The 25,988-nt window shown below is 36.0% G+C and overlaps 1 protein-coding gene across 2 annotated transcripts; it reads left to right on the forward strand.

Annotated features, from left to right (window-relative positions):
* Positions 1–25,651, forward strand: LOC117418407 (TBC1 domain family member 12-like). 2 transcript variants are annotated; one of them, XM_034031412.3, is made up of 14 exons: positions 1–1,720; positions 13,362–13,485; positions 15,885–15,941; positions 18,682–18,797; positions 19,167–19,249; positions 19,756–19,873; positions 19,973–20,079; positions 20,317–20,397; positions 21,487–21,581; positions 21,664–21,735; positions 22,146–22,274; positions 22,780–22,889; positions 23,216–23,474; positions 24,048–25,651. In XM_034031412.3, the coding sequence occupies exons 1-14, from the start codon at positions 273–275 to the stop codon at positions 24,114–24,116; spliced, it is 2,868 nt and encodes a 955-aa protein (XP_033887303.3). In that variant the 5' UTR covers positions 1–272; the 3' UTR covers positions 24,117–25,651. The 2 variants fall into 2 exon arrangements, with proteins under 2 accessions (XP_033887303.3, XP_033887304.3); XM_034031413.3 differs by lacking the exon at positions 15,885–15,941.
* Positions 25,652–25,988: the final 337 nt, after the last annotated feature.

Genomic DNA, 25,988 nt, shown 5'->3' on the forward strand with positions numbered 1-25,988 from the left:
GGCATTTCAAAATGGCTCCCAAGTTGAAGGAGGGGCTGCAGCTGGTCGACAGATAACTACAATAACAAAACAAAAAATAACGAAAGAAAACAGCTACTGACTCTCTTCTTTGGTGCCAAGGGTATCGACAGTAACATTCGATGTTTATACCGTTTATTCTTTTACAAATATTTTAAAATGACGACATATTTCAGGGCCGAGGGGAAAGAGGAACCAGCCTTTCCAAGGCAGCCCAGCTGCAGCGGTTTTTGTAATGTGGCTGTGCGGGGATTATGAATGAAATGGAAAGAGCAGAAAATGGAGCTTCCCTGTTGGCTTTGTCTATCGATGTCAACGAAAACGAACAGAAGAGCACATCCTACAGCAGCTTTACTGTGTGCAAAAGCGGCAAGCCGGCTTTATTACTAAATGAAAACAAAAGGCCAGCCTTCTCAGAAGATACGAATTCTGTGCTGTCAGGGAAAGGGTATGTTTATATTGCCAGTGAGAGGAATTTAAACGACGACAAGGCTGCGCTGGGGGATAATAATAGGCTAGATTGTGTTTCAGACTCAGAGTGTCTTCCGAGAGGCGTTAAAGACAGCTGTGTCATTACAGAGCGATGCAGTGATGGCACTGTAAACGGATTTACTGAGTCATCAGAACAGCTAGTGGATGGATCAGAGGCAACGGGAGTGGGTTGTAAGAGGACCCCATCCTGCTCTTCAAATTGCACTGCTGACAAGCAAGTAAAGAAGAGAAACGGGATGTTGATCGACGCTGCTCCCGATAGCGGTCGTGAATGCGGAAGGAAGGATGATGGCGTTTCAGAGAAACAAGACAATGGTCTTTTAAATGCCGAGATTGGGGCAAAGTCTGTAGTTCCGCTTTCTGGGTCATGTGATGGCAAACACCAGCCAAACTGCACTGGTTGGGTCGACCCCGCAGACATGAAGCTAACCAACGGAGATGTGGATGGTGTACAGGGTGACATCTGCCCGAGCTGCACCGAAGATGTCACTTTTGGCTGCGGTTCTTCAGTTTACAAACCTCCAGGTGCGCTTTTTGAGAAGGAAGTGAAACTTGCGAGCGGTGGGTTGTTGATTGTAAACAAATGCGCGTTGCTAAATGGCAAGCTAAAGTTACATAGCAACCCGGCAAAGTGTATTGGCGAGACTGCTGCTGTTTCAGATGTGCAAATAAATAAGTTATTAGAACCTGCATTAGAGGACGGTTTTAATAAGGGCTTCTGTCCAGAAGATGATGACTTTGGTACTACTGGGGTTGCCCCCTCAGAGACTACGGTTGTTAGTGAGTGTTGTGACCCCTTTCCCAAAATCACAACCACAGTATCTGGAGCATTAGACATTGAAAATATGGGGCCTAAAGATGAAACACTTGTACCAAACGAATCCAGCGTCAAGGAGGACGATGTAAGTGAGGAGAGTAATTTGAGTCCATTGGAACTAAGGACTAACCAAAACACTAGACTGTCTCGCAGTTGCGAAGCCACTCCAGATAGCCCAGGGGATTCTGAAGTAAGCTTTGGTACCGAGGCGGTGCTTGACACTAATGACCTCCGGTTCATGGATGTCAATTTAAGTTCAAGGAACACATTTGAAGTTAACCGTCGCCAGAGCGCACCTGATCACTTGCCTGATGGCTTGACCCTTGCTGCAGACCCCTCCTCTCATCAGGAAGTGAAACCCAAAAAACTTGGTATCACAGATTTTTTTAGCAGGTAAAATAAATGGTTTAAATTTACATTTGCAGCTATTATACTTAGATCTATGTGACTGTTTTTCCATGGCCTTGATCAACATACAATGACATTTAATTATTATTATTATTATTATTATTTATTTATTTATTTATTTATTTATTTATTTATTTATTTATTTAATAAGTGGTTTTTAATTGCTTTGTGCATCTGGTGGTATCCTGCACATTTTAGATGGGTTTATTTAATTAGAGAGGTCGAGGGTTATTAAATAGGGAGCATAAGGTGGTACAGCAGACAACAGTGAATATGTTGTTTTTCAGTTTTGCACGCTGACTGTCATCACTGTTTATGTGATTGTCCGGTCATTATAATTTTAAATGAAGGAACAACATCCTAAGTTCAAATAAAGCCTTATTCTACATGTATTCTCTCTGGTCAGTGGTGTGATGTTCTATAGATTTTTTACTGATTTTTTTTTTTTTTTTTTTTCAATCTCCAAGTAAAGGTTTCTTCTTTGGGTACTGTTGTGTTACTGTTGATCCTTATTTGGGCCAAACTGCTGCTTTAAGGTAGATGAAGTTCAAAGTTAAGAATGTATTATTTATTTATGTATGTATGTATGTATTTCTTAGCAGACGCCCTTACCCAGGGCGACTTACAGTTGTTACAAAGTATCACATTACAAAATATCACATTACACAATATTATATTACAGATAAGAGCACTTATAAGGAGATATTGTCTGCAAAACATGCTGGGTTGTTGTTAAAAGCACTGACATTGTTCTGGCCAACTGACATAGAGGTATTGTTCTACCTTGGTCTCATGTTTTGTAGTTATATTTATTGCAACCTTCATGGCCAAATCTCAAGACCTTTTTGATTTAGATGAGATTTATTAAATACTGCATTCCATTTAAATGTAGCTTTTCCATTTCCAAACACCCCACATTTTCAAATTTGGGTCCCTGTATTCTGTGATCCTCTTTCTCAAGTAAAATCGACAGTTTCGTGGTCACAATTGTTTTAACCATCAACTGTTTTTCAGAAACCATTATCTATCTTACTCATCTATCTTACTTAATGTTCTTTATTCTGTCAGAGGTACAATTTCCCTTACAATTGGACCTGTGCCTACTTTGTTTACTGTATAGTATTCAGAGTATTTTAAAAGGAATTACCTTCACAAATTAATGCCAACATGGAAAGGGACTTTTTTCTTGACTGTATATAAATATCTATTTATCATTTGATCTACAACAGAAATATAATTTCCATGGAGCTGCAGTATTGTGCTGCAAACAAAGCAATATAACCATTTGCATTCATTTTTATAAGTGTTAACTACAGTAACAATCCATACATTTGTTTTCAGAAATAAATGGTGTTTTGAGGCATAGTTATTTTTTTTTATAAGTTCAATGTCATGGTAATTGGAAGTACAGTATGTGGTTAAATAACATTGGTCAATAAAGCAGCTAGTGTAAGGTATTGGGAGGCACAAACTGTACTTGTTGATACAGTAGGCATGTGTGGAGTAGCAGATTAATGGTTCTGTAGAGTTTTTTTTTTTTTTAGGGATAGTTTGGGACCTGGGCCTTTTTCACAGACCATGGCTTTGGAACATCTCTGAGGTAGAAGATGGATGGGGAGATCAATAATGAAATGGATTCATTGTATTCAGAATGTTTTAACATTTTTACCCACTTCTTAAATCTTGTTCACATGCGATGCAGTACATGTGCCCAGGTAGTACTGTAAATTTTGTTACTTGTACTTTTTCCAAATACCAGCTCTTGATCATCTTTACACAATTTTCATTAGTGAAGTGATTTTGGTTCCTTACAGTATACAGTGACAGCTGCTGTCTGTTGGTCTACTAAAGCTGGCCTGCACTGGTGGCATTTTACCCCTGGGTACAGATTGGTTGTGGATCGCATGCTTAGCATGTCTGACATTTTCTTTTGGGCATGTGCAGCTGTTCATTTGAGTGTTGTTGCTACTTACTGTACAGTAGATTGTGAATATGTAGATTTCTTCTTAAAAGATCAAGCCGGTCTAAGCCAGTATTTTATTGTTATTTTCCAAATAAATGTGTGTTTGGTGATTTTAATAATCTTTTGTCTGCTTTGCCGAGCATTCTGGTGCTGTACTGTAGGTGTTGCATACAGTATGTGTGTCTGGATGTTTCCTCATCCTTATCTCAAGGACGTACTGTAGACACTAATTAGAATGGAACTGGTGTGATAAAATAAGTCGACACCTCCCTGCTTCAGTCTTTCTGCAGTCTGCAGTTTAAATTAATTTAAATGTAGGACATGCAGTGGTTACAGTCTGTCTCCTGTGAGTTGATAATGGATTTACAATTCCCATAATGAAAAGGCCATGAATTTCATCTTTACAAATCTCATCGGTACATTGATAATTGAAGGGCACTGTTGTTGGGCTGGCATTTTTTGCACAATTCTATTAAATAGTTGTGTTTAAAAGCTACAAGTTTTAAGTTTTGCCTTTTTTTGCCTTATGATATTATATGATTGTAGTTTAAAAGTAAAAGTTTTAAAGAAACACTACTTTTTTTAAAATTATCACTAAATATGCAGTAGATATTTAGTTTTGTAGGATAATTATTTTCCAGTTATTCTTGTTTTTGTATTCTAGAGATCTGGAGATTCAGAAATGATATACTGTAGCCTACAACATGTGGAATAACTCAGTTTGACTTTGTTCATGAAAACGCAAGTACTGGGGCTCCCGAGTGGCGCATCCAGTAAAGGCATTCCGCATGGAGTGCAGGATGCGCCCTATAGCCTGGAGATCGCAGGTTTGAATCCATACTATATAATTTCCAACTGTGACCGGGAATTCCCAGGGGGCGGCGCACATTTGGCTGAGTGCTGCCCGGGTAGGGAGGTCGGCAAGGTAATCCATGGTTCACCATCCACCAGCGACCCCTGTGGCTGATAGGGCACTTGTGGGTCTGCAGTGGAGCCATTCAGATCTGTGTTGTCCTCCGGCGCTATAGGTCTGATGGCTTCGCTGTGGATCCGCAGTGGGGAAAAAAGATGGCTTGGCAGGGACATGTTTCGGAGGACGCGTGTGTCAGCCACCGTTTCCCCAGTCGCCGGGGGGTTGTAGCGGAGAACTGGGATTAATAATAACACAATTGGCAATTCTAAATTGGGGAGAAAAATGGGGTAAAAATGACTAAATAAAAAAAATAAAAAAAAATGCTTCTACTGTACCAAGTGCAAAATACTTTGCTCACTTCACGTTGTTCATGACCAAAGGCTGCTGGCCAAATGAAGACTAAAATAAAACCTTCAGTTTGGGATCGGAATCTCAGTTTAACACAGAATATTATTATTTGGAAACATGTGAGGTGATTTGACAGAAAAACATTGCTTTATTGAATTTAATGGAAAGAGCTGATCGTGCAGGAAGAGTGACCCTGCAGCCTGACATTCAAACGGTGTTTCAGTTTGTGTTGGGTACTGTCTTGTTATGAATTCTGCTGAGTTCAAAGAAGGGACTTTTGTATACCTGGTTTATTATTCAGACTTCCATTCAACCATATTAGTTCTTATGAAAACCACACTGGAATGTTTTCACGGGGCATGGAACAGTCAGTAGCCAGGCAGCAGCCCAAATCCAGATCCGTTTACAGAAGAATGAAAAGGCCCTGGCAGTGCGTGGATTACTACCATACATCATTTAAAGAGCTCCGCGCAGGTGGGCCTATACCCACTTTTGTTTCTAAAGGGAATAAAAACCCACTCGAGTTTGCATGGCGTTATTATTACGTGTACAGGATTTATATATAAAGTCAGGAATCTTAGGCAGTATCATACAACAATGACTATCTGAACCACACCTCAGTGATCCGAATTTGTTCATTTTGCTTAGACATTTTACAACTGAAACCAACCAATATTAACTAATATATGACTATGATGCCTGATTTATGGCGTACACTGTATATTTAGCACGGAATTAAAACTGCATTTAATGTTGTACAGGAAAGTCCAAGTTTATACTAAAGTATGGTTCCTGTGTAAGCCTAGTTTATTAATATATAGGCCTACACTAGTCTTATTTTGCTAACTTAACAATAGGATGGTAACAGAAATAGAAACCTAGTGGGAGAAAAAAGACAAACATTTAATTCCAAATGCTGAGTGTTTTACAGAAAATCCCTGCCTGCATTACCAAGTATTTTCAAACAATATGGGGCTCTACACCTTTCAACTAGCAGAGTAATAGGCTACTTATTGACTAAAAAAAAACCTTTAAATAGTGTTGATGCCAAAAACAAGGTTCCTGTGAGTTGTAATTACTGCAGACAAATTAGCCTAGCTTTATATTCTTTTTAATTCCTCCTAATTACAGTATCTGTACACAGACATTTCAGAGAACAAGATGTTTTGTTAGGGTGTACAGTAGAGATGTCTGTGATGATATGAGAAGCAGCACTGAACACTTTCTTTCTGAAGAGATAATGATACGTTGTTTTAAAAGTGTGTAGTCACCATTGTTACCTCATGGGCATGTTTTTGTTTTTCTAATAATATCATTCTTCAGATTCATGCACAGACGCACCAATTTCCAGTATACTTAATTGGATTTCGGTCCTTGCGTTGGGTACGCTACAGTAGGAATGGAAGGATCTTGTGCTAGTCCTTTCTTGAAAAATGTACCATGGGTCATTATTCTTCAGTTCTGTTTAATAGCACAGGTTTTTACCTGTACTAGTCCTTCTACTGTACAGACAAGTAAGGTTTACTGTAATCTCCTGCTGCTACAGTAGTATAAATCCATATTTTGTACGACTTTAAATCCAGTTATGTTGTACTATTCTGTAGATTGGTGAATTCATTTCTAACCAGCAAATGCAAAAACATGTTGGTCTCTGACTTGTGTAATGTTCCAAAATCTCCCATCTGCAATCAGACAAGGTGAGATTGAGTATTAACGACAAGTTTCATTGTGCCGATGGAAATACGGTATTAGATCCTTGTCATGTTGGCCTGACTCTTCAAATATTGGGGACAGATCCAAGCGTTTAAGGCAATTAACTTGTTTTATTACACTCTAAGTAAGTAAAGCCATTTCCTTGATTACACTGTCCCAGAAGCCACAGCATTTTAAGTTACATAATTATTAAAAATAATTCCTGTTTGAAAATATACCTTTACAGTTGCTTCAGAATAGGGTCAGGCAACCTACTGATTCAATCTGACCTCTTGAGAAATTAATTGTGCTTTCAGACTTCAAGAAAGGCACATTCTGTAGTCAATTATTCAGTGACACCCTGATGAATTAAAAACTTCACAAATAAGCATACACTGTTTTAAAAACACACAAACCACTGACAGTTTAATCCTTGTCTGTTTGTTTAAATCCTACCACACATTCTTCTATTGTACAAATATTTCAAGCTATTCCAGTCTATTTTAGGGATTTAACTTTTGAGGTACGTATAGATAAACTTTTGCTTTTGAGAATGGGAAGTGATGCTTTTTGAAAGTGAATAAATACGTTACAGCATTTTATTATTAATTTGTTTTTATTTCTTTATTTCTTGTTTTTATTTCTATTTCTTGTTTCGTGGTTTGTCATGTTCTGTACACATGTTTTTTGGGCGGGGTTGGAATTTAAGGAAACAAGCTGAACAACTGTAACACAAACCGTCCTACAATATCAGGTTATAGGCTAGTGTTGGCAGCGTTTGTTCAGTTTGCTGCCAGTTTTGAATTCTAGGTGACCTGCTTTTTAAATTTACTTTGTTGACGGTTTCTATTCTGCACACCCAGATCAGAGGTGCATATTGCTAAAATGAAATAAAACAGATATTTTGGAAAAAGTAAATGCGAACACACACAAGTAGGGCTTGACGTTTTCGGGTTTTATTTTTAATCAGGTGACATCCCTTTAACAAATTGTGCTTATTCTTGTTTTTATAATTAAACTCACACAAAAGCTGTTGCAAAACAATCTGTGTTTTTACCTTTTATGTCTTGCCTGCGCCTAATTCTGGTCCCCTTAATTTTATTTCAAACAGAGCAGACAGATTACATGAATTGTTCATCCTGATCCTACTTTTAACTTGGGGTTCATTTTTGCAGTCGTTTAACAGAGATGCCCTGACAGTAGTTTAACAGAGATGTCCTGACAGTATGTATGTATGTATGTATGTATTTATTTATTTATTAAGCATAAAAACAAATACCCATTGCAAAGTATACACTGATAGCAAGTCCTTCAGGTGCTAGTCGCCAGTTTGCCAAACATACCACAATAGTGTGGACGCAAATTGTATTTAGCACTTTTAAAACGGTTTAAAGGCAACTAATGTGGTTTCATAAAAGTCTGATTTTATAAAAGATTTAACATATTTCACATTATTTTTAATTTTAAAATTAATTGTTTTCCCACCAAGTTTTTTATTTTCTTTTGTTTCATTATTTTAAAAGTTAAGTTGTACATTTTACACGACATCAGAGCAGTGCCTAGAATCAAACTTTGTTGCCTGCACTAAATACTTTTAAAAACCAGATGAACACGCTTTGTTTAAAAAAATATTGAAGTAAAACAGGGCCTATAGTTTTATGTTTCAGTAGCAGGAAGTAGCCTATACAATTACATGTTCTATATTTGTTCATCTGGAACCTATGTATAATGTCATTGTTAGGGCCTTGTTGTTTTTTTTCCATGTGGAAAATCAATGCTACAAAGGTCTTGGCATGCTGTGCACTTTAGTTCTTAAACTAGCCATACTGTATACCATTACACAGATCAGTTATAACCAAGGCCTTCTTTTACACTTCCTCACATTTTCCATGCTGTCTTTTATTTATGTGGTCCTATCAAAGGAGCTTTTTGTATATGCAGGACTTAATAAGCATGATTTAAATTAATTGTGTACTGTTCAGCAGTCATGTACTAAACAGTACAAAGGTACAGTATACTGTAAAACCATGACTGTCAATAGTAACACTTAAGTATGCAAAATTAAATTATATGCTGATGGTCTGGTGAATTTCTTAGGTAAAACAGATTCCATTCTTAAGTTGCTGTGCTGTAATAATTCATGTGACCTCATCCAGCAGTATTTTAAAATAGAGTAAAGGTCAAAGATGCTTCTGCAGATATTTTCATTGAAATAAGAGAAATAGAACGAACAGCTCATGTATGGCCCTATGAAATCCGCGTTGCTGAGAACATGGACGGTATCGTGGAATTCAGGGAAAAAAAACGGAATTAGGCACCCGAGGACATTACCACAATATCGGTTTAAACAAACAATATATATATATATATGTATATATTTTAAAAATTACATTGAAATAGCATAGTGTTTGAATGACAAGAGGCTTCAAGAAACACGTCATTAGAACGCATGAAAAAACTATTTTTGCACCTCAGCCACCATACACGACCATGATTTTAACTGTAAAAAAGCACTGCCTCTCGTGCCACTTCACTTGCTAGCTACCGTTATCACTTGGGAGGAAAACGACTAGCCTACCTATATTAGTTATTCTGAGCAGATAGTACTGTAATGACTACTACAGAATGTAGTGTCTAGGTGCTGCATTTTTTCTCCAAAGTTCTCAGGGAGATATTACTAAGTGCCTTTTTATTAAATTAGAATAAATCAAAATATTTAGGCTTTTATTTACATTGTCATTAATTGTTAATGAAAACATTAAATCTATTTTGAAATGTTATAGTTCAGCTTGTGTTGAAAAGAAAAAAGCCTACATTTTGATTTTTTAAATTTTAAATTTCTAGTTTGTTTCTATTACATTGTGCCAATTTGTACCGTTTTTTGTGAAAGAACTTTGATTAAAACCGTTTAAAAAGTTTTTTTTTTTTGTTTGTCATATGTTTTCATGCATGTCACAAGCTTCATCATTGCTGTGAACGTATCAAGTACTTGTGGTTATAAAAAAAAACAAAAAAAAAACTAACAAATTAGATTTTTAAAACTGAAAAATCTGAAATCAGGAAAAAATAAATCAAATTTCTAAATAATAAAACGGATTTCATAGGGCCATGTTCATGTCATTTTGCTGTCTAAACCAAGGTGTTTGTAGGAATGCCTTTGACTCAGGTGAGTTATCAGACTCCTTAGCATCTTCTCTTGACTTCAGCTGTACCGTGGAGCATCCAGCAGTAACGTTCCCCTCTGTTCTGTATTGAGATGCTTCTACAGGGCTTTGCAAAACCGCTTTTAAATGTAAATCTGTTTTCTTGGTCTTATGTATGTACAGTTGATACAGTATATATTTGTATTCGGTTAACTACCTTGGTGTAACCCAGCTGCCACTGGAGAAATAAAGAAGGTTCACTTTTGCAGTGAAACAATATGTAGAAAATCAATATTGTGGTATTATTATTATTATTATTATTATTATTATTTATTTCTTAGCAGACGCCCTTATCCAGGGAGACTTACAATTGTTACAAGATTTCATATTATACAGATATCACATTATTTTTACATACAATTACCCATTTATACAGTTGGGTTTTTACTGGAGCAATCTAGGTAAAGTACCTTGCTCAAGGGTACAACAGCAGTGTCCCCCACTGGGGATTGAACCCACAACCCTCCGGTCAAGAGTCCAGAGCCCTAACCACTACTCCACACTGCTGCCCAGCTCCTTGACAGCTCCTTACACCAGCTGTCAACAGCTTGGTGTTTTGAAGCAGGAAAATAAGCTTTTTGAAACCAGCTTTAGTTGACTACTGACATTGTATGATACTGTACCATGAAACTGGAAGTCTGTTATACTAAGCCGAATACAGTAGTATTTGTTCTCTCACATTGTAGCCTACTGCTCAGCCATACCAATTGATCATTTCAAATGTCCTATTATCTTGAATTTATTTTACTTTAAAAAGCATCTGGCCTTCAAAGCCAGAAGCTAAAAGATCTTGTTTGGGCCTTTTTTAAAAAAAAATAAATAAAAATAATAATAATAATAATAATAATAATATTTGTGAATAGGATTTTTTTTTTTTTAAGGCTGCCACTCTTGCTGGCATATGGTTAAGGTCTTGTGCTGCACTAAGAATGTTTTGCTTCTTAAGTTTGTTGCCTGTTTAAACTGGGTATAGCCTCATTATCAGTTACAATGTGACCCAGCACACCTCTGTTGCCTCACAGAAACTAGTCACTAGGTTTGTGAAGAGAGTTGCATGTAAAGCAGTTCACTTGTACAAGGCATTGCACACTCCATCTGTAACATTAAATGACAGGTAGGCCGTTGTTGTTGTTTGTTTGTTTGTTTGTTTGTTTTTTGTTTTGTACACTTATCCATTACAGATAGACTAATCATTTGTACGCTGTGTAGAAATAGGCCCTGACAACAACCTTAGTAAGAAAGCTTTTCCAGGAGCTTGGCGGTGTTGCTGTTTGTGTGTAACAGGGTGTTGTACATTACATGTAATGTATGTAGCTGCTGGCCATGTATTCATTATAAAATGTGTGCTTTATGACTTGGGTGGGATGGAATGACATGTGCCTGTGATTATGAAGTACTAAGACCTGTCACACTGAGGGGATGTGTTACATTTAACAGGTAGGAATGAATGCAGCACATGGACAGATTCAGTGCACTTGCACTTTGACTGCTGTATCTAGGTGCAGTCGTTTGGAAATTTGTACCTAGGTTAAATTCTTAGTTTTCAGCATGTCGACTGTAACAAGCCTGAATAGTGCTGTAAATTAACATAATCATGCTGTGATACAGTGTATTTAATCACCTCTACAGTACTTTTGATGAAAAATCAATCAACAGCTTTTTGTACAGTCAAAAACCAATATATTGTTTATTAAGAGCTTTTTCTGTTCATCCGATCTATAGATTATTTTGGTACTACATACTGTACCACTCCACAGGCACAGTAACTTGTTGAGATTTGTATCTAGTTTGGAAGCAAATTATTTTAAGGACGTTTAAATGAGGAATTGCATTTGGCTTTAATTCTAATTGCAGAATTGTGTTACTATTGCACAGTGCAGCAACATACAGTAATAGTCTTGTGTATTTGGTTATTTGCTGTGGAACAGTTTGTGTGCTGCTGTCAGCCATTAATCTCATTAATACAAATGACATAATGTATGGTCCCCACTATCTAATTGCAGTAGAGTGCAATGGCTTCACAGTAATGGTGCTTTCTGCAACTTATATTTGAACCCTTTGTGCCAGGGTGATGAAGAGACTGATGATACATTGGCCCAGTGTGTATACAGAATCTGTAATTGCCTGGTCAGCAATGCTTTGTGGTTATGTTGCTGGAGAGGTTCTTTTAGATATTAAACAGAATGTAGTAATGCTGTGGTTTCTGGAACATCGTTAGCAGCCAATGGTTAGAGGGAATAGTACTTTTAAAAACACATGGCTGTAAAATGAATTAACTATGACCAACATAACAAAAGGATTCAATGACTATTCAGCAGGTTGGTATTTCAGTAAAAGTTACAGTTCTATAAATGTGCTCCACGCTGCTCTGAGTGTATTACGCCATCATTTTGTGCCTTTTTGCTTAAGCTTTGCTAGAAAAAGAATTGACAATGAAATGCTTAATAACAGTGTGATTCACACTGATGCATGCAAAAATGCACGTGTGACATAGACACCTCCATAAATCTGATACTCTCAATAACTTATGTTGAATAATATTAATACCAAGTTTCGTGACCGTTGGATTTAAGTGGTTCTCCAGATTGGAAACATGTGGTGTCACCATCTCCAGGTTATAGGCTGAACCCCTTTAGTGTACGTGTTTATAGAGTGCTATTTACATTAAGCAGGTTTTGTGGGACTTTATTTACTGCGTTGATGGATCACTTTATTTATTTTATTTATTGATATTTACACTACCATTCAGGGCATCCATTTACTGTAGTCATTAGTCAGTTTTCTGAACATTTTGATCTTTATCCTGACAATAACCAAAAAAGATTTCATTGTTTTGAGTTTGACCTACAGCAGTACTGAATCGCTTTCTTCTCATAGTTGTATTTTCCAAAGAACCAGTTATTTGCAGTAAGTGACTTGCATGAATGTAATTTCTTTCCTGTTGTCATACCAGAGTTTCTTTAATTAATATTTTTGTAACAAAGGAAGTCATTATGTCCTGTAGTATAACAGATTAAGGATTCAGCTCGGTTTTGTGGAAGTACTTGTTCCTCCCACTGTATTCATCCTCAAGATCCACTTTTTTCTTTTTTTTTTTTACAGAAAGATACAGTAATATCAAATAAGATGGACATGTATAACTACTGTGTTTAGCAATCACTAAAATAGTAAAATGTGTATTTTAATCTAGCTAATAGTTTTGCTTATTAGGAATATCTATTAGTGCTGGGGTTAATTATAGCCTACTCTTCGTGACATAAAACAATGTTCATCTCAGCACTGTTACTGTAGCATTCAGGGTTGCAGTACCAACAGATTTAGTACGAAAGCAGTGGGGATGCCCCAACCCCAGCACTGCAAACCATTCTAATCTCCCAAAACAGGTGAATAACAAACCTGCTAAGAAGTCACATTTTATTTAATTGGATAAGCTTGCAATATGGTTTTGTTCTGTAGCCAAAGATCTCTTCTCCTCCCACTCTTAAATCCATTGTTTTCCCTCCACAGGAGCTTGTTTTCCAGGAAGATGAAGGACCCCAAGCCTCCTTCCCAGAGTGCTCCTGGCTGGAAGTTGTTTGGAAAAGTTCCTTTGAGAGAGAACCCTCAGAAGGATTCAATGACTATTCAGCAGGTTGGTATTTCAGTTTTATAAATGTGCTCCACGCTGCTCTGAGTGTATTACGCCATCATTTTGTGCCTTTTTGCTTAAGCTTTGCTTTTGGTGTAATTTTTTTTCTGAAGGCTGTTTTGTTGAAAAGCAGAGCTACTGTAGCAGAACAAGTTTGAACTTGCTTGCCCGGTCATTGTGCAGCAACAGGGGCAGGTGATCAATGTATCTGCTTTACAGTACAAGAAAGCAGCCAAAAATGACTCTGCATGTTATTTACTGTACTGTAATTAATTGTAGGCTGATGACATGCATAACCTAACAAACCACAGTGTCATATGTAGCAAAGGAAATAAATGGTTTATTTTAAAGATTTGGTCTTACAAGCTTTACCAGCTTGCAGTTTTTGTAAACATCAGATAGAAGCAAAATAGCTGAGATGTTACACTGATAAAATGTTACACTGTAAAATATATCAGCAATTACATATGGTACACCTTGGCTGTGGTTAATCTGGGTTAGGTCATTTTCAAAGCAGCACTGATGAGGGAAAAAAAGGGTTAAATACGTGATGCATGGAAATCTACTCTTTTAAAAGAAGGCCTGCAATTGTATTGATTTGAAAACATATGCCTCATTTACAGGAATACTACACACTTAAGCCTACTATTATTTTCTGGTATCTGTATATTGTTATAGAAAGTCAACCTCTAGTTTTGACCTTGATGTTTAATCAGCTGTTCCTTGTTTACACAGTGGAGGCCATAAACCAACCTACTGTATGTGTGCATTTAGCAGGGATCACCAGCAGCGGGCCTGAAACTTTTTTTAATGAAGCAATTTTTTATATAAACCAGCCATGACAACAATTGCTAAAGAACGGCAGCGCTGTTTTATAACCTGGGCCGGTGCCAAATGATTTTCAATGTGCAGCAGATTGTGAAAGGGTTTTTTTAAGGATTTTATATGGCCACTTTCATACCCATCCAAGATGCTGATATTTATGTACAGTAACAAGACCCAGGAAAAATTGTGCATTGTGAATTGTCTTGGGTAGGTTTATAGTAAATATCATTCTGAAAAAAACAGTGGAATATCTGTTTGTTTAATTGACCAGTGCATTGCACTTATTGGCCCGTTATATACAGCAGTAGGTAATCTTATGTATCCTTTTACTTTATATATACAGCAGTACTGTACATGAGATTTGAACAGAATGTGCTTGCTTATTAGAGAATTGAAGTAATGAATACAGGTGTACCCATATTCCAAATGGGACAATCCTTACTTCACCGCACACTGTGTTCATCATTCTGTAATACAGTACAAAAATACTTAATAGTATAAATTACTAAACTATACAAGATAAAGTATTCATTTCTTTAGAAAATGGTATGCAATTGAGTGTTCAGTTGTAGCCACTGATGTACGTTGTGCATGTGAAGTCATTTAAATTGATGGCAATCAGACAAAATTGTTCCAAGGGAAGGAATTTCTATATTAGTGTTTTGGTTTTACAGTACTGAGCATCTGTTTTGAGTTTACTAACTGAAATAAAAAGTAAAATCAGCAGTAATTGGCGAGAATGAATACACAAACACACGCACACACGCACACGCTAAGTCTGCCCGGTTGTGTCTTCAACTGTTTCTTCATCTCGTCTTCAGTACACTCTGGATAATGAAGTTTACGCTTATCTTTTAAAACTCTATTTTTGTTTATTGCTCTCTTATCTCCCTCTCGCTTAATTAATGGCTGCATTGTATAAATCACTGTATATTTTAAGTTATCCTTTATATTATAGTATTGGTGGTTGGTGTTTAATTAAATTATATTTAATGTTATGACTTCTACAGCTGGAGGGGACAAGAGGGTTGCTACAGTTAGAAATGAATATTGTGAATATCACCAAGGCTACCTTGCACAATGTTTTTAAAGGACAAGTGTCTATAAGGCTGCCAAGAATGAAATATTTACTTTGGAAGTATTTATTATGACATTCTTCTTTTTCCATGTGTACAGAATACTGCGTAGACAATTTCTATTTTTATGGCCCCTTTCCCTACTTTGCATTCATTTTTTAATGTGAGCACCATATGCAAACATCATCTTTTTTATATTTCTCCTAATATTAAACAACATTCTGAAGTTGTTTTGAAGATTACACTCAAAATTAAAAAAATTAAATAAAAAAATGGAGGCAAAGTAGGAAAAATGATTTAATGTGCAAAATAAAACAAATTAAGAATTCAGTTTACAAAATGGGGGCATGTTGCAGCATTGGGGTCCAGTTACTGGTAAATGTCTGTCTTAATTTTTATTGCAGATTGAAATGATACATCTCTGATACAGTGCTATGTTTTTATTGGGCTCTGTGCCTGTTTGATCACTGACTGAGAACAAACTTCTGTTTTTTTCATCAGGACAGTAATCCAGGCAGTCTTGCATCCGTTTCTACACCAAATCTCTTAAGCACAGTGGTATGGAATTTAATATATATATTTTTTTCAGTCATCTTTCAACCTATGCATGGAACTGCTAAGTAATCATTTCCATAGCCGACTTAAAATGTCTGCATTTCACATTTTCATACTAGCATGAGAAAATGCCATGACGTTAATGGAAAAAGTAAAACTGGGCTCTCAATACATTAAATAAATAAGTAAAATATTTTGGTTCTGAAATATTCACTAACCACCCCATGCACAAGGTTGCATCTCAGTATCCATCATCACTAAACCATGCTAGTTTTAGTCATAGGCTAAAAACATTTTTTTATATATAATTGTGTGAGTACAATCATCTGCCTTGAATGTGTAATGTTTACATGATATTATTAAATGTAAAATAGTAATGATGGATTTCTAAATGTATTCATCAACTTTGTTTCCCATTTGGGAACCTAACTTTATAAATATTGACTTCATCACAGTTCACAATGATAAAGCAACAGATGTTAGTCACAGAAAAATATTGTTAAAATGGTATTGCTAAAAACTGTTAGTGACATTCAGTACTTGTTGAACTAGGGGGTTGATTTGATCGTCCTATAAGCCACATCCTGGATTTTTTAGAGCAATTTACAGCATTGGGTAATCGCTATGGATTTCATACTCTAGTGCTATAGAATGCTCTGTGGCATATCCAGGCGCGGTATACAGTGTTGATAAATCAAGCCTCAAGTGTTTATTTCACTGTGCTTCTTAAACTAGTTGTAATGCTTTGTTTACGGTAAGTACTTATGATAGTGTTGGCAGGGGAAACTACAGGCTGAAAATGATAAAAATGGAAATAATTTCCCTTTATCCTTCCTTCCTCTTGAATTTGTCATGCAAGTCATTTTTCCACTTCTAAAAGCCACTGTGAACCATATAGGGTCTTGGAAGCCAGCCTTGTGTCCAAAGCAAGCTGCCTGTGTACAATATTGTGGTATTTCACACAAAGTGCAGTTTAAAGGGGTTCTAGCCAATTAAACACGTCCCTGATTCATGTTTAATGTGAACTACCATTCTCCACTCTTCCTTGCTTGTTATCTTTTAACACTTGCACTTCCTGGTCATTTCACTTGGTGAGCAAAAATCTCTCCACCCCTTAAATGCTTCCATTCCTGTCATTAAACAAACCAGCTGCTTCCCCAAATGACTGACGTTCTTTGCAGTCCATCGCCACGAAGACACTGTTGAGGTGAAATGACCTAGAAAGTTCTATGTCAGTTCCATTTTCTCCATCTTTTTATTTGTACTGTCTAATTCCCAGATCAAGCTGCTGGCGATCAATGTATAGCTGTAAATATGAGGCCTTGTAAAAAGTTACTGTCCCATGTGTTAGACATACCAGCTTGGCAGGCTGCACATTTAATGCATTGATATAACAGATGACTGAAATGGTTTGACCAAACAGTGGCCCACAGATTGCATAGTTGAATACTACTGGATGTCTAATGGCTGCATTCATTACTGTGACACAAAGACATTATTGAGTTGTTGAAGGTTTTTTTTTTTTTTTTTTTGGTTCCCTCTGAATGGCTGCTCCCATATTTCCATTGTTCACAAGAATGGTTTATTGTTTCAGCATACTAACTGACACAACAATGCATAAAGCCTGTGTTTTTTAAACTGTACTCTACTGCATCTATCATCTTTGCTGTCACAGAGCCCCCTGCTGTTTTAAAAAGACATGTTTAATTCAACCAATGAATAGCATCCTGTTTAATCTCTGGTATTATGTTGCTTGCTTTCACATTTCTCTGTGTAAAACTGGTAGTGTACAACAGTACAGAAATGACAGGAATTTGAATAACAACTAACCCTTTACTCCAGCAGATCTGAGCTGTGCAATGTGTATAACAATGGAGTCGCGTTAGCTTTTTTGTCTTTATCTCTTTTTACGCTTTCTTTTTTAACAATATTCAGCAAATATAACAGCTTATTTCACTATTAGGACAAGGAGGCTTTGTACAGTGTTTTTTTTGTAAATCTGAAGTTGCATACATTAGAATAGAGCTGCTACAGAATGCTTTTTCTCCTGCATAACTACATTTGAATAATGAAAATGAACAACCAATAATAATGCATCTGAATTGTTTGTTTTGCTTTTTTTTTTTTTTTTTTTTTTTTTTGGTGAAACAAAATGGAACCTGCAAAAGTTTCTTCATATTAAGTGTAGTTCTATGGACACTTTCTACACAGCATTGACTATTGACTTCAAAAACATAAAACAATCTGGGTATTAATTGAAACCGCTGATATCAGGACAGTTACTTGTTAAATCCTACTCTGTGTAGAAACCACCTGCCTCTAAACTTTCTTTTTTTAATATCAAATCTTTATAACTTGTGCTTGTTGATGTCTCTGTTTTAAAGTAATGAAACCCTGAAATGTAACTAATTCATTGTTGAAGCTTTATTCCAATGCTTGTGCAAGCTCTCGTGACTTCATGCTCATGACCACAGCTGCAAACATCCACATCACTTGTTGGCATTTTTAAAGTGAAATATACCATATCCGCTCCCATATTCCCAAAACATACTTTTCAAGGTAATTAGACATTTTAGGCAGAATTCTACAACATAACTGTTGCAAGCAGGGCAAAATAAGTAAAGGCACCAGTATCCTAACATAATATTGAATTATACTTAAAAAATGCTAAATAGAAGTTTACAAAAACATTTAAATGCATTTTCTCATGAGAAACCTTTACATTTTTGTTTTATTCATTTAGGAATATGAGGCACGGACAGGAAAAACAGTTAATCTCCCACCCCAGTCAGGGCGACGCAAAAACCTTGAATTTGAACCTCTTTCAACCACAGCCCTCATTCTGGAAGACCGACCTGCGTGAGTACATGATCACAGGCTCTGTCCTACTTTACTGTCCACATCTGTACCAAGAAGAAAGGGTCACAGTGTACACATTCAAACTTCATGGTGCATGGTCTTGCTTTATGGAAGTTAAGAGACGTTGCCTTAAAATTTTTTTTTTTTTTTTTTTTTTTTTAACTACTATTTGTTTTTTCTTGACTATATGTTTACATATTGTATCCATTTTAACAGTTTTACAATTATGTGTCTTAAGTTTCAATAGGCCTACATTTGTTAACAAATATTTAAGAAAATTAAGAAAAAAATCTGAAGAGCAGTCATTTTTGCCAATATTTTGTTTTGATAGTACTGAGTTTTCGAGCAGGAATATTTTCTGTCTTGCAGAAATCTTCCTGCAAAATCAGCTGAGGAAGCCTTGCGTCACCGTCATGAGTATGATACGATGGTGGCAGAGGCAAAAAAACGAGGTGTTTTTATATTTCTTTTCTGTTATGTGGAACATAATATTCTAATACTATAAGCAATGCCTGCGTATGTACCTTAGAATCCCAAAACTGTTAATGCTTAATTTGGGTTTATTTAATGCTAAAGTTTCTCCACACCCCCTCCCCCCTTTTCCCCTAAACTTCAAAGTTTGTGTCTGCATTAAATGTCTCTTGCATTCCATCTGAGATCATACCTGTATGTCCACGTCCCCCCATCAAGTAAAACAGCAGACTCAAACTTGTTAATTCAGTGTATGGTGAAAGAATAAACCTGTGAATTTAGTCTACATCAGTGAGCACCAATTCCAGTTTTACCTTTTTTGCTTCCTGCAGAAATGTGTTGACTTTTAAGATATTAGTTTCTTGATGTTTGTTATTACAATCCCCAGTTCAGAAAAGAAAACAACTGCAGAGTTGATTATATTTAGTCTAGATTATATTTCATATCTAAAAACAGACAGGGAATAAAGGTTCTGTCTCTTACACAGAAATGAAAGATGCCCATAAAAAGAAGAAAATAATGAAAGACCGGTATAAACAGGAAGAAGTCATTGCCAATGCCATGGTGATTTGGAACAGTGAGATACTTCCCAATTGGGAAGCCATGTGAGTAATTATTCCCAGTTCATTAACCTACTGATGCAACTTCAGCTGGTTGCAGCTTTACAAATAATTCAATGAACATCCTTGTGTTTTTCTTGGCAGGCGCAATACGCGAAAAGTGCGAGAGTTGTGGTGGCAAGGCCTTCCGCCCAGTGTTCGCGGAAAAGTATGGAGTTTGGCTGTTGGAAATGAACTCAATATTACACATGGTGAGCTTGATTTTTGATTTCCTTTCCTGTTAAGGAGACAGTGACTTTTAGAATGGAAACCCTTTACATTAGTTCTGAAATTGATTAACATTTGATTAACTGGTGTCCCTGGAATGTATATGTATTGTAAAAATTGCTTCCATACTTGGAGGGTAATTTTTGTTATTTGTGTATTCTGATAAACTGGGGAATACAATTTCAGAATTCCTCTCATATCTGTTTGGATTTGCTTTGTAGAGCTCTATGAGATCTTCTTGTCCAGAGCTAAGGAAAGGTGGAAGAGCTTCAGTGAAACCGGTTCAGAGAATGAGGCTGAAGGTACAGTAGGCTTCTACATTTGTGGGAGCTAGATTGTGCATATCTGTGATTTACTGTAATCTGTGCTTTCTCTGCAGTTTACATTAAATGAGTTACTGGTAATTGTTCAGTGAATTACAACACTACAAGGTGGTTGGATAAATCTGCCTTAGTTTAGTTTCATTGAACCAAACTGCCCGCTTCTTTCTCCAGTAGGGGTCTCTTGTGAATCGCAGCAATCAATTGCGCACTCTGTCAGGCTGTGCTTTTTGTATTTTATCAACAGAATTTATTCTCTAATTACATAGGCGAGGCTTTGCAAGGAGGTCTTCAGTATTCATACTTCATGAAGTGTGTTTTTATATGCCCTATAAAAAATATTATTCCAAATATTCTGCCCTGGTCTTATTCCAAATGTTAATTTGTTTTTAAATTGTTCTGCATATAACGGTCATGCCTTTATTAAAAAATCAGTGTAGCTTTTGCTGCCAGTAATTACTCACTCTTTCCTAAACATCTGCAGTTCATCCGAGACATACTGTTTTTGCCAATTAAAATCCCTTGCCATATCATAGTACTTTATGTAATTGAGCTTTCTTGGATAGACGTGGGTTGGCTCTTATTTGTATAGTTTGCATGACTGTTGCAGCAGTAACCACCTTCTCAAAATAAATATTACAGCAGGTAAAATCAAGACTGACTGTCAAATGTACTTTGAGCTGGTCTCTTATGCTAAAGTGTCCTCTCTAGTTTTTTGGAAGCAGGCCTGTTAGTTAACACTGTACCACACTTCCTGTAAATCAACCCTTTGTGTTTGCATTTCCAGCTAATTTGTCGATTAGGGAAGCAACTGTTTGTAGCTTTTGTTTTGTTTTTAACCTTTTAATGTATACTTTAAATTGCAGAGCACTTTTTCAAATTATGCCTAAATAGGTACTTTGTAAGTGGATTTTTGTTATTTCAAGTTGTAGTGATCATTATTAAATTAGCTCAGTAACTTTTTGTGAAGTGTTTCTTTTTTTTTTTTACTTTTTTTTTTACTTTTTTTTTTTTTTTATATATATTATTGGAAAGTATATAAGAACATTATTATATTTTGTTTTTATCTAGATTCAGGAACATCCGGTGCTGACAGAGAATCCAGTCTAGATTTGATAAAGTTGGACATATCCCGCACATTCCCCTCTCTCTTCATATTTCAAAAGGTATCAAATGTATTGGCATGTCTGTCTCCTGCTGTAATACTGTGTGCTAAATGTTCCTAATGTGCACTCATTTTTCTTAAAGGGCGGTCCATACCATGACCTATTGCATAGTGTGCTGGGAGCATATACTTGTTACAGACCTGATGTTGGATATGTAAGTAGTGTTCTTTATCCCATGTAAATGACCTCAATTCAGGTATATCACTATTGTCTAGTTTTGGGTGTATCTCTTGCTTTTATTTCAATGAATTAATTCTTACTCTGTAATCCTTCTTTCTGACAATCACTTAAGACCAATTCAGAGCAGTTTTTGTTTTATTTTTGAAATTATGCCATTTGTTTCTGGTTAATTATCTGCATATTAAACAGGTAATTTTATTAAAGGGTTTAATATCCAGAACATCTTTCTTTACTTGCTTTTTATTAGAGTGACACACAGCAGACACATGAGGAGTATTCCCTGTTATGCACTAAACTCCATTTACACAAATCCCTAAATTGTGTGTGGTTGCGTTTGTAGACGAATGTGCACAATTTGTTTGTGTTTGTTTTATTTTGGGATAGGTTCAAGGGATGTCTTTCATTGCTGCTGTGCTTATCCTCAATCTAGAAGAAGCTGATGCTTTCATTTTGTTTGCCAACCTTCTCAACAAGCCTTGTCAGATGGCTTTTTTCAGAGTGGATCATGACTTGGTAAGAAACACTCAAGTAAATGGTTTAATTTGTAATCATCTCTTTCTGCCTATGCAGGTGTACAGGCTCAGTTGTCTGCACAGTAGTGTTTCACAGTTTGCTTTTAAGGTATGGCTTTCAATATAAGACTTGACACTCATTTTTCTTCTGCCTGAACAACCAGCAGTTAATAAGTATAAGTCAGTGCAAGTATTTGATCGGTTCCACTTTCTCACAGTCCAGCGTTTAAACATGTATTTGATGTTTTTGAGTTGATGTGGTTATGATAGAAGTAACTAAGTACTAAAACTGCTGGGAGGGGGTTGAAATTTCAGTTTTATGCCTGCAGTTGAAGCCGCTTACTTAATGTGGTAACTTGAGGTTTAGCCATAGATGCCCATTGCTGATGTGCATTATTAACCATGAATGGCATGCTATGCAGGATAGAGTATATTTAAAAATATATACTTGAAGTAGACTTGCGTCTTTAAGCAAGCCTGCTAATGTCCTTGTTTTTTTTATGCAGATGCTAAAATACTTTGCAGCATTTGAAGTGTTCTTTGAAGAAAATCTCCCAAGATTGTTTGTTCACTTTAAGACCTACAACCTGACCCCAGACATCTACCTGATTGACTGGTAGGTGAAGACCATAGAGATGAAACCGAATATTACTTGTTTGTGTCCCTACCGTTTACTTCTGTCTACTCTGATTCCTTAATTTATTCTTCACAGTTCAGTTTGTAATCTGAGCCTTAGCAGCTGCACAGATGTCAGACTATTTAATGCAAGGACCAGAAACCTTCTTTTAGTTTCATGAATAAAGTATTACACGTCTTTGAGACAAGGGGGAAATCATAGGTTTCTATTTAAAAAAAATTTTTTACAAATTAATAGTATCTAATAATTATTCAATTGTATATCACCGGTTTAAATAAAAGCCACTGTGTTCTATGCATTTCCAGGATTTTTACACTATATAGCAAGTCCCTGCCTCTTGATTTGGCATGTCGAGTTTGGGATGTCTTCTGTCGGGATGGAGAGGAGTTTCTGTTTCGCACAGGTCTTGGGATTCTTAAACTGTACGAGGATATCCTCCTTCAGATGGACTTCATTCACATTGCTCAGTTTCTTACCAAGCTTCCCGAAGATATCACATCTGAAAAGCTCTTCAACTGTATTGCTGCAGTTCAGATGCTAAGCAGTAATAAAAAATGGACACAGGTGAGTTAAAATATGGTAAATGGCTCATACAGTGGTGTGAAATGAAATCCAGGTATTGGCATGCGGTTTGCATATAGTAGTATGTGAATTACATGCCTTTGTTTTTTGGATGACATAATTTGTAAAAACAAAAAGCTGAATAAAATAATAATAATAATGTAAATAACAAATGAGAAATACTGTGTTGCGTCGGTGAGTTTATAGAAATGTCATCAGCTTTGTAGAAAGTTTGTGGTTTCTTGTGAGTCCCGTTCTGTACAGCTGCTGATGGTTTATGTGAGAACCCTTGTCAGACGTTTTAGCTTAGCTTGAGAAACGGGTGAAAATTTGATAGTTCTGCTGCTGAAAATGATATGTAAAATATCCAGCACACCATCTGCTGGCTCTTATAAACACTTACATAGTGCAATAATTTTATCTTTTCATTTATAATTAAGAAGTGTTCCATTTCCAAATTAATGTTTGATTTCTTGTGTTGAGCAAATGTTTTAGATGGCCATGTTAAAAATTAAACATTAAATAAAATAAAGTTGGCTGAATTTTTTTTTGTTCCCTTTTTTTGTCTTTTAATAGGTCTTTACCATATTAATGAAGGATAACAAAGAAGGAGATAAGAATCACAGCCCAACATTAAAAAATTAATATGTGAAGAAAGACGACTTTAACATCATTGCCAGTATTACTGAATATAGCTGTGTATGGGAAGGGGGTCATTATTCAAATGACGCAATTGACAACTACATAAAGAAGATATTGTGTTTAAGCATTTATATGGCCAGACAGGCGAAAATGAGAGAATATTTCCAACATCCTTCTCTGTGTGCTTTAACTAAACTGACCGAGTGCAGCTTATGATGAAGAAGATTCAGGTTCTCCCTGTCAGTGCTGTTGTGTAGATGTGAAATATCACTCATAAAACCGTCCACCCAGGTTTAAGTTACCCACCAAACCAGCAGATTACTAAAAACATTAAATGGACCAAACCATTAATCTTCACTAACATTTTTTTTTTTGAAAATTCATTTTTATTGTTGTTTAGATACTTATTATAATAAAAAATGTTATATCAAAAAGCTTGAGAGGAATTATAAAAGGCAGAGGCTGGAAAATCTCACAAAATGTATGATGCACTTATTATCTAAACCACATTAAATGTAATTATAGAAACATTCCTTATGATAAACTCTGTTTAACAAATAGAAACATAAAGCTTCTGATGGTATTTGAATTGTGATTGCCAGGTATTAGAAGGTGTTTATTCTGTTTAAAGTGGTGTACTTAATCAAATTAGCCTGGATAGAGTTAGCCTGGATTGACAGAAACTATAGCAAAACAAAACAAAAAAACCACACAACTAAACAAAGGTCTATATCTTCTCTCAGCCCATGAAGCCTTGTAATGTGACTATTTTCTGGCCAATATTACACACACAGAATTATTCTGAAGAAACTGCATCTTATCAAGTGCAATAGAGAACGCAAAATGGCACATGACATTTAAATGTTTTACAGGGCTATGCAGGTTTCTTTTGTGTTTTTTTTTTTTGTGGTGGTGGGGGGGGGTCCATCTAGATGGCAAAGGAAAGCTGATGTAAACTATGTGGTTGCAAGCTTTAGTGATGTCTGCAAATATAACAGTACAGCTTTGATAGTATGGTTAGAAAGCAGTAACTAATTGGTGTTTCTTTCTATTTCTATGCATAGCGTGGTTAATAAAAAGGCTGACTCCTATTATTTTCATTGCAGTCCTTGTTTGTAGGAAAACATGAGTACACTCACTTATAGCAACATTTCCTGTATTTTACTTTACCAGTTGTGGGTTTTTTTCTTATGTTTCAACAGTTTGTAATTCTGTATTATTATTTGTATGTTTTATTTGACCACACATAATTGATTTATGTTGGGGGATTTTATGTTGCTTTTGTGTTCGCTGTTTATTTAAAGCTTATTCTCCTTATAGCATAGATGGTCTAGATTGTATTTTGATTTTAATTTATATATTCAGTAGTTCAATGCAATTTTGTTCCCCTTTTTTCTACTCCTGCTCTCTATTGTACAGTTTTTCATACTTACCAAGGAGGTACTGTATATAAAATTGATTGTAAATAGATGGGATCTCTCTCCCTGTTACAGACCACTAGTTACAACTCCCCTTTGTAAATAAATCTCAGAAGCAGATTGCCTTGAAGTGTGTTCTTTTTTTCTTACTTTTGTTTGGCATATAAATACACAGACGTACTTTTGGTGATTTAAATGTTATTCAAGTCGAGAGCTGAAAGCAGTATACTAGCTATAATTTTATGGAAACTGCATAATCTAGTTCATACCAAACTTGTGACAATATAGAAGTTCCAAAGGCTATGTACTGAGCTGTCGTGTGGCAGGGAGCAACTGGGGAGTGATCTGCATAAACAGTGACTGCAGAGAATTGTAAATCATTTGGTGAATTTGTTCTAATATATATGAATTTGTGTGTGTGTATATATGTATGTGTATATATGTATGTGTATATATA

This window comes from Acipenser ruthenus, chromosome 13 (genome assembly GCF_902713425.1).
Source record: "Acipenser ruthenus chromosome 13, fAciRut3.2 maternal haplotype, whole genome shotgun sequence".
Lineage (NCBI taxonomy): Eukaryota > Metazoa > Chordata > Actinopteri > Acipenseriformes > Acipenseridae > Acipenser > Acipenser ruthenus.

Bases quoted from the DNA above. Each gene is read 5' to 3' on its own strand.
- LOC117418407 (XM_034031412.3), top strand. From the start codon at position 273: ATGAATGAAATGGAAAGAGCAGAAAATGGAGCTTCCCTGTTGGCTTTG. The intron at 19,250-19,755 runs GTGTTTTTATAT...TCTCTTACACAG, and splicing joins GGCAGAGGCAAAAAAACGAG to AAATGAAAGATGCCCATAAA. The intron at 23,475-24,047 runs GTGAGTTAAAAT...GTCTTTTAATAG, and splicing joins GTAATAAAAAATGGACACAG to GTCTTTACCATATTAATGAA.